The sequence below is a fragment of the Neolamprologus multifasciatus genome, chromosome 6, assembly GCF_963576455.1.
Source record: "Neolamprologus multifasciatus chromosome 6, fNeoMul1.2, whole genome shotgun sequence".
In the NCBI taxonomy this organism is placed as follows: domain Eukaryota; kingdom Metazoa; phylum Chordata; class Actinopteri; order Cichliformes; family Cichlidae; genus Neolamprologus; species Neolamprologus multifasciatus.
Window position 1 is genome coordinate 23181131 of NC_140444.1, and position 15736 is coordinate 23196866.

Sequence of the window (15736 nt, forward strand, 5' to 3'; positions counted from 1 at the left end):
GAACAAAACCCCAAAACTCAGTCATTACAAAAAGTGACGGGTAACAAAAAATAAAGAAATCTACAAAATCAAGTAACCCAAATAAATGCAAAATCTTAGAGATCACCATTAGAAATCACACAATTAACAACTTTTAAAAAAAGTATTATAAGTAAATAATGAACTAATTCTTAGTTTGCTGTAAAGTTTGCATGGTTTCAGATCTAGGAAAGCTCTTATACCTCACAACTTTCACCGTCTATTGTTCCCCATCAGGGTCCCAGAAGGTTATAGATTTGAGCAAATGGTGGTTCCCAGTTGGCTAATGAAATTTAAAGCACTCTGTGGTAAACTAGATGTATTTTACATATACACATATTCCACTTGTGATCCTTTCACTCTTCAATCCAAAAGGGAACAACGACAAAAAGAACTGTCAAAAACTGGAAAAAAAATTCTGACACCAAAAAATTTTTCCCCTTTTTTTGTTTTGGAAATATGTAGCAGAGTTATGTTTTTTGTTTTACATTACGAATAAATATCTGACAACTGCACTAGTTGTGCACAGTGCTATGATAAGGACTTGTATTTCAGCCTTTTTTGGAATGTCTTTTTATTTTGAGTGCATTTACAGACAGACCTCAAACACCATGTTTTCCTCACTCTTAGGTGAGCCGGTGGACTAGATTGTGTGAAATTGAAATCCCCTCTGCTGTTGAAGAACATCTCCAGAATCCCGCAAATGATGATCAGCAGGTGCCCCTCTCCATTCTCACTCTTGAGCGAAGGCTCGCGGAGCCTGTCAGAGTCCACAACGATGACAAAATACGAAGGCGGAAACTCCAGGAGCAGAGACGTGAAGAGTCTGCTGAAAGCCAAGAGAACCTGGACTCCGAGTCCGGGATTGGACAGTCGTCCCAGCCCTGTGATGGACTTGAGCTTAGAGCAGCTTTGGCCAAACTATCTGTGGATTCAGTACCAGCTTTAACCACCAGAGAGAACTCTGAGATTAGGAAAGTGAAGACAGCAGATTTGCCTCTGTTGGAGCATGTGTTTGCTGAGGGACTGTACTTCACTCTGACTGATGTGGTGCTGCTCCCGTGCATCTATCAGTATCTGGTAAGGGCTTTTTGACATGTAATGAATTTTTGAGTGGTGTCAACAACCTCATTCTGATTGTTACTGTCTAATTAAGAATGGCACATACACATCAAAGCACAATTAATTTTATTAGCCCTTTTCTTGTCAGTTTAAGCCTGTCGCTTTTATTTCACTGACACACTTTCTTTTCAAATGCTTTTTCAATAATACACCTGTTACACAAACAGTCAAGTGCTGATAGGAAAGGCTTTGTCTCAGTGCATACAAAAGTGGCGCTGATGTCAGACTGAATGCTTTCATGCAGACCGGAGCGTGCAGTTACATGAATTTGCTGGCTCTTTAATACCTTTATTATGATGACTTGTCAAATTATGCATGATGTGTGGTTTTGACACTCTGGTCAGGGTGAACAGGTAGTACACCCAGTTCCTTTTTTTAAATCCAGCCAGGCAGAAACTTGGGTTAAGAAGAGTCACTGCATCAGACTTGGCACAGTTTTTGCTCTCAAAGGTGGTCTGGAGCCACCTGGCAAAGGCTGATAACACTGTACGGGGAGGGTTTTTATTCAAATGCAGCAGGTTGAAATACATTTTACTGACTTTACTTTGGGAACAGCTGACAGAGTTGGCAGGTTGTTATGTTGACCTAAAAAACAAACTTCTAACTTGAAAATCTTTGAAGAATTTAGAAGCTCAAGTGCTCACTGAATATTCATTACGCCTCATTGTTTGTGATGAATTTGGTAGCAACTGCAGCGGCGAACCGAGGGCTGTAAAGTTCAGGCTTATGCTGTTATTGATCAGGAATGCTGCATTGTCTGGCAGTGGAGTGGGTCTCATTTCACCTTTCAGCTGTCTCCAGCTATTCCTCGATTGTGGGAAAGAACTGAAGTTCTCACAATGAGGCTTTTAGTAGTCAGCTGTGCCCCAGTGGTTTCCAGTTTCACACTCAGCTTAGCGTGTCTCCTCTTAACGGCCATCACTGTTCACAACACACGCAGCCACAGTGAGTCCTTTCCACTCCACCCTCTTGTCGTGCTGCGGAGTGCCCCTTCTGCCTCCGTGCACCACTCTGTGTCCAGACACACACACACACACACTCTGTGCCCTGATGCTTCGTCTCAGATCATGTCTCTGTTTGTTTCTTCACCCTCTCCTCCTGCCAGCTCTGTTTTGATTTTTTTTTTTTTTTGCCAGTCTGTCGCACAAGTGTTCACCAGCGTGATGTGTGAATTCTGGTGGAACGTGGCATCTCGCTCCGCTGGCAGTAACATGTCAGTCGAGTCACTTAATCAATATTTCCTTGTTGTTTTCCTCTTTCTCTTTCATCCTTTCATCCTGTTCTCGGTCTTTAATAGTGTTCCCTCCAAGCCCGCGCTGCTGCCACTCTACATCATCTCCCCCACCTACTGCGCTGGTACGGCTGTGTCCAGGAGGTACCGGGGGTGCTTCGGGCAGCCAAGGCTTGTGGGCTACTTCTGTCCATACCCCAGGCTCCCACGTCTGGACTCCCAATTCTCTCAGCAGAGGACAACCCAACCAGTCTACCGGTGGAAGAGGAAGAAGGTCGGGAGATGGCCCCAGAGGTTCCTTTTGTCGGCGGCCCAAGGCCCACAATGACTAAACTCAAAGTAAATGATTACTTTCCTTTACTTAATCCCCAGCATGCTTTTCAGCTATATGTTAACCAAACATGTTTTGTTCCAACACTTCCATCCTGACCTAATATCAAGGGATCTGCCTCCCATTGTCCCCTAACAGCACAGATTCGCAGCCTCCAGAGTGGTTGTTAAGTATTATCCCTGTAATTTCATGCCTCCATTTTCTGTTGATTGCGCCTTCAAGAGTGTAGCTCTGAGTTAATGTTTCGGTTTCTGGCAGACTTTTGTAATTGTTGGATATTTAGTTTTTCTGCCAGATATTTATCAGTGATTGCTTTCACTCATAAAATTAACATTTTAAGTGGTCTTTAAAAAAAAAAAAAAAAAGAAATTCAAAGCTGTTATCGATGCATATTATTTTGCTCTTGTAGACATTACAAAAAAACAACCTTTTTTTTAAAGACTAACAATCTGTTTATGAGAAAAAACACTGTATTTGCCTGGGGTGCTTTTTTTTAAATGCACATTTCAGTATTCTCAGTGGATCCTGTTACCACTTGCAGGAGTGCAGACAGTGCACATTCAGCTTATCTTCATTTCAGGTGCAATAAAAACAGTGAATCTGGTCCAAAACAAAACAAAAATGTTATAGCTTTACTTAGTTTATAGTTTTGGCTAAAAATCTACATGTGCACAGGCAAGATACACGACCCAATGCAGGTCCCTTAGGAAGGATTGTCGAGAGACCTGCTCATTCGCACACGTTTATAGATTTCTTTGCTCCATATATTACCTCTGCAACAGCAGGAGATAAGCAGGCCCAGCTGTTTTAAAGGAGACTGTCTCCTCAACCCTGACTAACCTCTCGCCACTGAGCCCTCAGACTGTTTTCTTGGCTTTTTTTGCTCTGCTCTCTTAGGAAAGTTATTTCTGTTATTTCCTGCTGGCTACATTTCTATAACAATGTGAGCGAGGCGAGGAGAAAAAAAACCAAGCGGTTTGGAAAATTCTGATGAGGGTGAGTGAGCTGGGTGGTCAGGATGGGATGTGTCTTTTAGATGTGCTGTGTTGCCGGATGAAATTTAGTCAGGCCCACATGTGTGTAAATGACAGTTTTGCTGGCAGGTTAAAATCCGACATTAAAACCGAGAGGAATGCGTGAACACACACAGACAAACACACAATGGCCACCATTCTCTGCCTAGAGGGATTACAAGGATGGCTACATGTCGCCATCATCATGTCTGCAGTGCAGCTGTTGCGCTGGGTAATGTGCCTGTCTGTTTGCGTCTGTGTGTGCATATATGTCCTCTGTGTGTGTCCCACCAAGGTATAAACACACAGTCTGCCGCCTCACATGGTGACAGTCGATCCTTCACGGCGGCTAACCAGAGGCAGTGGGCTCATCTCGCAAAACCATTCACATTACAAATGGCTCATAAACTCTGCCCCTTTATCACTCCAGTTAATACACACTCATGCATACTGTTCAAGCTCCCCGTGCAGTGATCTGTGGAGCCCCAGCCTGTGATCTGTATCTATGGTAAACAAACAGGCATCCCGACACCAGAAATTAAGACCTGGTATTATCACTGCCTAACAAAAGCTAACACAACTTAGATATCAAAAATAGAGGTTTTTTAAAAAGAGAATTACTGGGTTTGCAGGAAGGAAGTTAAGTCTTTGATTTTATGTCTGATGAATTGGGTTCATAGGGGAGCTGTTGTTCCAGAAACAGCGATTGAAGACAGTCTGTGTGTGTTCCCGTGAAAAACTCCTCTCTGAAATCAATGAGCATTATGGCAGGATAATAACGCAGTCTTGTATTATTACCTATTATTTGTCATTTGGGTTTAAAGTTTGACCAGACAGCCAGGATTCCTTGTTGCAGGTGAACAAACAAACTTAAGAATATGATTTAATAGAAGAAATAGAGCTTTAAACAGAATCACCTTGTCATATTCAAAATTATTAAAGCTTTAAGGTGCATGTTTCCTTAGTGTACTTTGAGGTACCTCAAACATATTTACCCAGTGACCAAAAATGACCTTATCAGCAACAAGTTTGTGTTACTGTGGAGAGTGAATATAATTGGTTTTGGCACAGACTATAAGTTTTTGAGCTTGAGGTTTGCAGTGTTGTAGACTTTGATTGGTTTGTATTATATAGCAGTATGTGTTTATATAAAGATGAATAAAACAAAAATATTAGAATATTTTAATATGGCAGCCAGACATTGTTCAACCCCAGTGTATAACACACAAATCAGTTAGTGTCAACAGAACTAAGGGTTTTTAGTAATATAGTCTTAATTGCAGTGCTTTTATTGCATCATAGTGATGCACCTCACAGTGTATGTATTTTTCTGATGTCATTGTACATGATAGTCAAGTCTTTATTCATAAAACACATTTAAATGTAACAGACGGTGACCAAAGTGTTGCACATATTTAATGTTCCATGTTAGACCTTCTATTAAAAGGGTGTCATATTATTGTAAGATGAGCTTTTTTCCTCTTTATATGGGAAACAGCTCCAGGGATTTACTGAAACAAGTGCAAACATCTATGTAAATACAGACAGTACAAAAGATGGACATAGCTACTGTGATGTCTTCCACTGATTTCTGAATTCGGTGAAACCTCTGCATGAGTGTTTCCATCTACGCTGTCCTGGTTGCATAAAAATGATTTTTTTTATTTAATATGACCCAAATTCCTTTGGATCTTGGCTGCCTTTTGTTCTTTTCTTTGTCAAAATGATCTAACACAGCTCTGAGGAAGCCAATCCATGATTGATAGAGCTTCATTTTGTGTGTGTGTGTGTGTTTTGTTTATTTTTTTTTGTATCCACGTGTGCTTTTACTGCATTGACAGTGAGTTCGGGATCATTGTCTTGCTGAAAAATTAAGGCTTTACCAATAGACGCTATTGCATGATTGAGAATGTGCCTTTCAAGTTTCATTTAAAAAAACACCATTCAGATTGCTCATTCTACCATGCCTGTATACCTGCGGTTTCAGTCAATTTCAGAGTCTGTAGCAAATGAGCTGTTGCTACCCCAGACGCTGTGGTGAGAAACACGGCAGGAAAGGAGAACTGAGAACACAGCCTCATCAGAAGCTTCTAAATAGCACTGCCTTCTAGCAACAAATATTGCGTCTATCTAGACAAACTTTAGCTGTTTTGCATAGCAAAGCTAGTTAAATACATAGTTAGCCCTGCTGTCACGGAGAGAACTAAAAAAAGTTTACCATGGTTTCCCTGGTTCTCTTGCTATTGTAGTTAATTGTACTAGATGTGCTGGAGTATGTTCTGTACTGGTGAAGCAATGTTCTGTCTTGAAAATTTAATAAGAGTTGTATTGTGTGCAAGGTAGCAGAGGGCTTGTACAAAATAAGTCACTCGATTACAACAAAGGCTGTAGGTTTCTATAGTAACTTGCATTTGTATATTTGTGTGTGTATGTGTGTGTTCTTCCCTAAGGAAAATGGCATCGAGGCAGTCTTCACTCCTCATCCTTGCCCTTCCTGGACCCTCCCATGGGAAAGCTTACCAGGAGCGATCAACCCTACTGAAGGTAAACTCTGATCTTGCCTCGAGGCTGTGCTCTTTGCTGGCTCCATTTTATTTTTGCCCTCCTGCCCTTGCACTTTTATCATTGCCCCTTTGGTTTGTTTTAGTTTTATTTTCTTGTATTTATTTGATGTCTTCATCTCTCTTTGTCCTCCTTTCACTATTTTTACTTCCCTCATGTTTTGTAAGCCTGTATGCCTCTGCAACACTCCACAGCCTCTTTCTTCCACTTTATTTCTGGGTTGACTTGAAAAAACACAAATGTTACTATATATGGAGCGAGGAACATGAATAAATATTTGCATTATACCTTTCGGTACTACTGTGGCTGTTGGTGATTTATAGCTGCACCTAATGCAAACACATTTTATGTTAATCTGCAGGTGGATGCGGTTCCCCTTGAGGGTCCCCTAATGATTTTTAATCTACATGTGCTATCCTGGTGATGTTGTAGGGTGAAAGTGTGAAATAGGTCTGTGGTAGAACAAGAGTCAAAACAATAAAAACACCTAAAAAGGTTCAAAGACAACTTGTACAGCGTCCCACTTGTCTTAGTGGATACTTCTTGCTGTGAGAGTAGTTTCTGATAGACAATGGGGGAGGTTTGTTGATTGCTGCCCCAGGTGGCATTGGAGCAACAGAGAGAGGGAAAAAATCTGTTTCTTTGCCTCTTTTCCTCACCTGCATTGTTTCTCTTTTTAGTGAGATGTCTTTGTTGTTAGCAACGCTAAATGATGCACATGCATCACTCCCAACATATAAGTGTTATTCCATCCATCCATCCATCCATCCATCCATCCATCCATCCATCTTAATCCAATACATTTGAATCCGTCCATTCATCTGTCCATCCATTCAAACATACATTAATTTTAATCCATCCATCCATAGAGAGATAGACAACCATTCACACTCACATTCCCATCTTTGGCTTTGGTGGGACCTTCTTGCTGTGAGGTGAGGGCACTTGCTGCCATACGGTCACGTTGCCGCTTCAGTGTTATTGACACAAGAAATTGGGGAAGGTAGATGAAGGCACATGCTTCATGCATGTGATTGTTTAAATATTTTCTTTAATATTGTGTAGCGCACTCGTTTCTTTCTTCCTTTCATTTTTGCTTATTTGGGAAATTGTTACAAGCAGGAGTTCATTCAGTGCCTATTTCCTCCATCAAAGAAAATGAGAAAAGGAAACCAGAAAGAATATTTCATTAAAAAAACACCTTAATTTAAGATCTCTACCTCTTTTCAGCTTTTGTTTTGTGTAGGTCAAATTTCCACTTCATTACCATGATATTAAGCTTTTTTTCACTCCAAGCAACTTGAATAGTAAATTGATTTTATCCATAGCACTTTTAAAACAGGTTTACAAAATGATACATTACCATACAATACAACAAAAAACCTGCAGAGAATGAGCAAACACGCTAAATAAACAGATAAACGAGCTGTTGAGTGATTTTGTTTATTTTGCGTACTGAAGCCTTTGCTCTGTGAGCCATCTTTTAACTTGCGCTACTTTGAAGCGGATTTTCCCCGACTTAATTTCCCAACGTATTTATTCCTACTTTTACTGATTCAAAAGAAAACTTTGATAACAAACGGTGTTTTGATTTGCTCATTGTTATTTTCTGTTTATGTGAATATTCCAGGCAGTCAGTATGACGCTCATCTAAATTGATGTGTTGCCCAAATAAGGGCCTGTTAGCACATTGACATATTTCTATTATCTGTCATAATTTTGAGATAAAAAAAAAAAAAAAAAGTGTTTTAATATTTAGTCTTTACTTTCATTTTGTTTTCATTTGAAGCTATATACAAATGTGCAGTGTAGGATTTATAGAAACATAAAGGTTAAAAATGAGCAAAATAAAAAAGCACCCAATCTGGACCTGTACAGATATTCACAATTCTGGCAGCTGGGCAGTAGCAGATTTCAATAACTGTAGTATGTTTTTTTTTTTTTCATTTATTTCTCTCATTATGCCAGTGAAATAAATACTTAATTATGAATATGTCACTTTAAAAGTCTCTCAACTCCTCATTACGTACTTTAAATATTTTAAAATTGAAGTAAAGTCATGATGCTAATTATTGTTTATTGACACTTACTTACTTGGCTTAGTTGGTTTGAGGCTCTTGCCATTAAAACAACAAGCATTAAAACCAATGGATCCTTGTAGGGCTGTGCGATATGACCAAAATCTCATATCCCGATATAAGACATCTATCGTCCCGATAACAATATAAATCACAAAAATGTAACATTTTCTGTAAATTCTGTGAATCTCGGGCAGCTCGACTTGCGGGAAGTGTTTCCAGCAGCGCGTCATGTAGCTGGAGTTGAGTGTTTTAACCGATGCATGAAACTATACATTTTTAGACATAAGTTGTAACGGCCGTCGTTTTCTTTGTGAGTATTTAGTACACGGCGTGCTGCGGAGAAAAGCCTGTTCTAACGTTTGAGTCTAAGGTTTATTTTTTAGCACCTGGCGGCTCTTTTTTACTTCTCATCCGTAAATAATCTGCTCTTTCACGTGATTCAGTTTATTTTGAAAAGTCTCAACAGGACCTTGAGCTTTATTGTGAAAGGTTTATGTGGAACATAAACAAGTGGACACACGATGGTTTTACCGTCGTTGTTGCTAACGACAATGCATAAAAACAGGCGCTTGTCCGTCCGTAGTGTGGATATATAAAATATAAGAGAAAGAGAGAACTTTAAGAAATTAATATAGCCACTACAGTGACCATCAAAACGATGAAAAAATATTGCCGTAAACAGTTTATTTTGCGACACCACGAAACAAACGATAGCGTAAAATGAAACGATAGACGTTTTTATATCGTCATCCGATATATATTGTTATATCGAACAGCCCTGGATCCTTGCTACTAAAAACCTGATTTAAGATCACTGAGTTCCTGATGCAGGCTATCTGTTGTTTTAGAATCCAAGAAGATGTTTGCCCTCCTTAATGCAATTTATATGATTGATGCTTAGTTACCACATTTAGACACCACACTACCTTTGCTTTCATCTAGGTGTAGACCTGAGTGTCGTCCATTGATCTGTTGCTGTTTGGTAGTATCAAGATAAGGTTGGAAGAGTAGTGGGGAGGGGACGTTAGAAAGGGGACTTAGGAAATATCCGGCTTCTGTTAGCGGGTCAGCTTTTTGTATTCGGTGTTCTCATTGTATGGGACTTCATTTACTTGGTTCCTTTTGTATCAAGTTTGATGATTGATTTAAGACTGAAGTGCACAGATAGTCTGTCATGTTCTTCACATGGGCAAAAAATGTAAATACAGTTTTTCTCATGTTTGATGACTGGTTCTGGATAGAAAGTCAGAAATGTTTTTAGAAGTTTCATGACAAATAATTCAAAATGTGTTGAGATATTTATTTAAAGAAAACAAGGTTGAGGTATAGGAAAGTCAAGAAATCTCCTAAATTAGAAGAGTTCATTGTATGTTAAATAAATCTTTACAAAATTTATTTTTGTGGCACAGATTAACCAAAAAAACATTATAGGGATCTCACCATCACTAAAGTCATCCTGGAAACTTGGATATCTTGTCTATATGTTTGTTCAGCTCCATTGTCCTAAAATTAGGGGATTGTATAAAAAGAAGTTCCACACTGAACTCATTTTTGGCAGTTTGACTCCAGTAAAGTAAAAAACCAGAACGAAGTCTCAAAGTTGCCAAAATGTCTGAGGGTGGAGCAGAGTTAGCAGATGGCTGATTGTAACTTTGGACAATGTTTTCCGAACATCCTGGATTAGGTGGAGATGCGGAAGAGGAAAGATGGACTTGGAAGGCAAACTGACATAATAGCGTTGAGTTTTAAAGAGGGGATATGAGACCAATTGACTCGGCGAAGACGGCCAAGAAGATGATTGCATCAGAGGAGTAATGACAAAGCTGAGAGTGAGGAGAGTTTGGCAGCGTGGGAAAGCAAAAAACAACAAAACGAATAGAGCAGCAGGAACAGTCCCAATACTCAGAAGTGCAGGCACCAAAAGCAGGAAACATTTTTGAACCCACACGAAACGTCATTAGAAGACTATCGAAGCACTTTAACTGCACAGTCAACGTTTCATTGTTGGTCTGTTGTGCTGAATTAGAGCCAAAAAAAACTGAGCTCATGTCATTATCCTTTTACATTTGACTGCACTGTACTAGTTATATTGGGTCTCACTGATTTTTAGCTCATTAATGTGGTTCCACAGTGAAACTTTAGCATCTATTTCTAGCCTAAACCTCAGTGACATCTAAAATGTTCTTCCCTAAAACTCCACTGATAGCTGAACTGAAGTACTCTATGTGATGTAGGCGGGGTGTCTATACCAAGAGTGAAAATCATGTAGAGATACTAAATTTCAGCTGTTCCACTTTTGTCAGCACTCTGCATGTTAAACGGTGCTCTTGATGTCTGCTCCTGCAGAATCATGCTTGCATGCAGGTAGCCCCTGTGATTCTGTACTGTGTAATTAAAGAGGAGCAGAGACGAAAGGCACACAATTTGTACAGAACTCCAGCGCATGGGCCTCCCCATCTATCTATTCCTTTTGTGCACACAAATGGCTCCACACATGTACACACGTACAGTACTACAGGGAAAATTTCAGTGTTTTCCCCTTACGTGTGCATAAATATTTCCATGTGTGCAAAACTAATATATAACACCCACAAGCTTTGGAAACATGAAATTTTGAAATGGGGTTATTTCTGCTCTGTACTCTAGAGCAATGGATTTGAAATTAATAAATGAGAGTTTGCCTTCATCCATTTTTTTTTATTTTTTATCCATTGCCAAGGTGGGGTACAATGTAGGTCTTACAGTATACATGGAAAAACCTTCGAGCGTTCGACTGCTAAAAAACAAACAATTGTCAAATAATAATGCTAGCATGCTAGCACATCTCCATAAACTGTTTTGCTTTATATACTGACCTATTTGCATTCATTGATTTAAAAAAAAATGTACACACAGGCTCCCAGGTGTGCATAATATGTAGAACAACAAAGTTGTCCTGCTTGTATGGAGGCGCTGATTCACTAAGTTTAGTCAGGGTTTGTCTGCAAACAGTTAAACAGCAATGTGAATAGAGGGGCCATTGTATTAGAACAGCCAGTGGCTTGTCTCCAGCACTTCACTTAATAGATGGAGGAGAGGAGGTGCAAATAAAGCATGGTAGAATGATGGAGTGGGTGACAGTGGGAGATTGAGATAGGGGTGAGACAGCATGAGGGGAGACAAGGGTTATCAGTAGAAAACAAGGCAGGAATGAGGGGGTGAACAAGACAACGAGGCATTAAAGGGGAGAGCTGGTGAAGAACTGCAAAGTTGTCATGCTTGAGACATGGCGCTATTAGATCCTTCGGGGTTGTTTTGGTACACGAAGATGAGACGAGTTCCTTTGTTTTTTGTCGTAGGTTACAACAGCATGGCAGAAGTTGAACTGCTTGAATGAAAGCTGGCTCCATTTGTCTCCGGCTCCCTGCTTCTACTGCAAGAGAGATGTGATTGAGATTCCACAAACTCCGCAGCTGACTGTGTATATTTCTTGAAAAGTACGCATAGATTAATAGAAAAAATGAGGAAGAGATTTGCTTTTATTGGAATTAGGAACTTGGTTATGTGGGTAATTTAACTGGATGCAGATCATGTAGAATATTTTGTTTTGTACATTAATAACTTAGCTTGTGTGTACTTAAAGGTGCTGTTTCAGATATTTTGAACAACTGAGTGCTGCACTAGAACACAATAACCTCACAACGTGCCTCATGACCTTTCTCCATTGAAGGGCTGTGTATGCAATAGCTAAAATAAATTTTAAAAAGTAAGAAGAAAAATCCAGTCATTGTGGTACAGTAGCACTTTTTCCTGCTGGGTTCTCTTATTTTACCCCAGGTTTTAATCTAAAATTGTTTTTTTTTTTTTATAAATATATAATATTATAATATTTATAAATACTCCAATACTCATTTTTGACTAGTTGCTCTTTGCTGCTGAATCAGAAAGAGCACAGAGACTGAAGCAAAACAGTAAACCTGAGGTTGTTAAACCAAATCGGTGAGCTAAAAATGCTAAGTAGTCATTAAAGCTCGAAGGAAAGCTGCAGGCTTTGTATTAATTCTCTGTAGGTTCATGATTACCAATGGCCTCTGTCACGAATACGCCACTTGATTCATTTTTTGATGTAAAAGTTTTGATTTGCTTCTAAATCTGCCCATTAGTTTAGATATACTGGGGAAAAAAACAGTTTTGTTAATGTGGTGAACTTGTGATACTTCTCAGCCCGCGGGGCTGCTGATGCAGAGTTGTCAGGGCCGATCTATAATGGCTTTTCAGTATTATAATATTCATGCAGTGTTAAGTAGTTCACAATATTCTGAGGCAACATTAAACACATTGAACGATTTGAAATGGTGTTTGCAGCTGAGCTGGAACTTCCTATTCCCATAACTGACATCTTCCTGCATCATCCTCTTCTTTTTAATTTAAATCCCACTGGACATATTACCTTCATCAGAAGTTGTGACCCTTGCACAATTTTCAGTGCTTTGCTTGTTTTCTCCACACTGAGCTTTTAAACATCTGTCATGTTTAGCTTCCAGGTAAAATTCAGATGTTTAACATGTGTTTGTGAGCTGGAAGACTTGCCTGTAAGATGTGAGATGGAATATCCAAATTACAAGTTTCATTTATTTTATTATGTGGGTGGATTAATTTCTTTTTGTTTCCTGCTCTGCTTTTCCAGTGACTTGGATTAAGGTTGTAATATGTGCACATACCAGATTTGTTCCACTGTTAAATCAGTTTGGCTGCCTTTCATGGGTGGCATTTTCCCTCAGGCATGTCATTTTACTATTAATGAACTTACTAGAAGATAATTAGCTGTATTTGATTGAAGTCTAGATTCATGAACTTGACTTTTTCTCATTAAAAAAACAACAACAGATATTGGCTGGATACCCTGAGGGCATAATACTAATTCTTAAAGTAGAACTTCACTCTGTTGGATTATCATAATCTATTAAAAAAAATACTGTATGACAATGATTTCATCTTCCAAATGAAATCTTGCATTTCTGTGAAAGTTCAGTTTTTCTTCCTTTAGGTTACAGAAAAGTGAATCTTCTTATATTCAGTGTAAGTTATTTAAAATAATCATCATTGTCAATATGTGCTGGGTCCATGCAAACCAGGTTACTAATTCTGGCCAAGATGAATGGTTAAAAATGGCCAGAATTTTGCCAGAAGCTTGTTGATGGCTAGTAAATTAGTGGGGATGCATGCATATATGTTTGAGCCTTTATGCATAATTTTGACGCTACAAGCAGAACTTCCTCTTAACATTAGAGAAAATATTTTTTTGTTTTCAAAATCATTCGATCCTGGAAAAAGAACAGTTGAAAAAACTTGTTCAAAGCTCAAACTCAAAGAGATTTACATCAGGTTCAGACACAAATGTATTTAACCGTTGATTTGTGCATTAACATATCAGCTTATTCTGGAGATCATATTGTTGACTCTCTGCCCGTGTTTAGTTTGTTTTTTCTGGAAAGTTCAGTAATAGTAACGAGGGAAAGTTAAGGAATGGGGCTAAATGTGTTTTTTTTTTCTGCCTGGCTGTCAAATAGTTGTCAAAAGGTGCTTAGCATCCTTAGGCTTTTGACAGACAAATGTCAAGGGTAATCTATTTGGAAGTTTAGTGAGTTGATGTATCCTTCAGACACTTGCCATGTATACAGATTTCTCTTTCAACTAACCCTGGATACCAGACTAATTAAAATCTGCATCCAGTTTCCCAGCACTAAATGTAACTTACTGATCTTGACACCATTCAGAACTTCAACTCTCCAAATGCTTGTAATAAATTAAATATTCCTCCTGAGTCCAAAGTGTTTAATCTAAGAATCTCAAAGTTATTAAGAAAGATTAATAGGAACTGCAACATTTCTTTAAGTGCAAATGTGCCAGACGAACCTTGAACGAACCCGTCTCTTCAACGTGCCTATTTAAAACAGGCGGATAACTGATGCAGTCATACTAAGGAAAACAGTAGTTGGAGACCACTGTATCAACAAAGGTTAAGCACGTAGCACCCTCAACCTGTGGCAACCAGTTGATCGCTGCAACTACTTGCTCATCCTAGTCATAAGGTTGCTGTCCTGTTTTCACTTTCATTTGACTGAGCCATAAGAAATCAGTGCCACACTGGTGCTTTAAGCTAAATGCATGCATGATAATGCGAACATCCCGATGTTTACCCAGTTCACCTTCTTAGTTTAGCATGCTAAGATTTGCTAATTACCACAAAAGACAAAACACAACAAAAATTGACACTGGGATACCATTACTGTGTAAAACCAAAACTTTGAGCTGACCCCTTCGGTCCTTGGGGTCATGGTGTTTTTAAACGTGCACAAAGAGTGAGGGCTGGATGTGATTGAGAAACAAACGACACTCGCACTACACACTCATACGGTGTTGATATTCTAGCGCTTACCAGTCGTAAGTTATGTCCACCCTAAAGCATCCCATGCTATATCGTGTATCCATTCATCTTGTCCAGTTTAAGGTTGCAGGGAGGCAGAAGCCTATCCCAGCTCTTCTAGGACAAGAAGCAGGAGTATACGAGATGTTACTAAATGTTATAGGAAATGAACATATTTTAGTTTTTAAGATCAGGTAACTATATGAGTAGTATGGTCACTTTTCCATAGACTTCTCTCAGACTCTTTTTTTTTTTTCTTTTTCAAACCACAGGAGTCACCACTGCTGGTGTTAGAGGGCAAGTTTAAAACCGTTTCTCACTAGTGTCGCCTTTCAGACCTGGAATTCAATTCAGTTCAATTCAATTTTATTTATAAAGCGCCAAATCACAACAACAGTCACCTCAAGGCACTTTATACTGTAAGGTAGACCCTACAATGATACATACAGAGAAAAACCCAACGATCATATGACCCCTATGTCGTTAAAATGAGAGATTGTAGTTTCTTTGTAGAGAATATTTTGATACAAATATAAATATACAGTATGCATGTGTTTTTTAAATGATCTTATTATTTTAAGTGAGGATATATATTTGAACTGTATCCCTACATTTGGTTAACATGCATCCCCGTGGGCTTACAACTCCAAACACCAGGCTGTGACTCCCAAATCACTCCTCTCATTCTCAATTAATTGAACTCATTAGAGTCTTTAAATTGCAGATTTAAAGATATGCCGTAAACATGGGAGCCAGCACAACAGGCAGCTAGCTTTTTTATTCGTAATTAGAGGGATAATTGGCACTTTATTTCTACAATTCAGGTTCAAACACATCTAGACTCCCTGGAGGGTTACTACAGAGTTTCACTATTTGCAGTGATGTTTGAATTGTGCCCATTTAAATGCAGAGCCACTGACTGCTTCCACGATGAGCTCCTTGCAAATGTCATATCATGAATATTCATTTGTC

General features: G+C 39.0%; 1 protein-coding gene across 1 annotated transcript in view; it reads left to right on the top strand.

The window, feature by feature from the left end:
* gstcd (glutathione S-transferase, C-terminal domain containing) overlaps positions 1-15736 on the top strand; it is a 56388-nt gene that overhangs the window by 1411 nt on the left and 39241 nt on the right. The window contains exons 3-5 of the mRNA XM_085164173.1: positions 649-1098; positions 2438-2710; positions 6166-6259. Of these exons, the coding sequence (XP_085020299.1) occupies positions 649-1098; positions 2438-2710; positions 6166-6259 (817 nt within the window). The remainder of the gene's footprint in view (positions 1-648; positions 1099-2437; positions 2711-6165; positions 6260-15736) is intronic.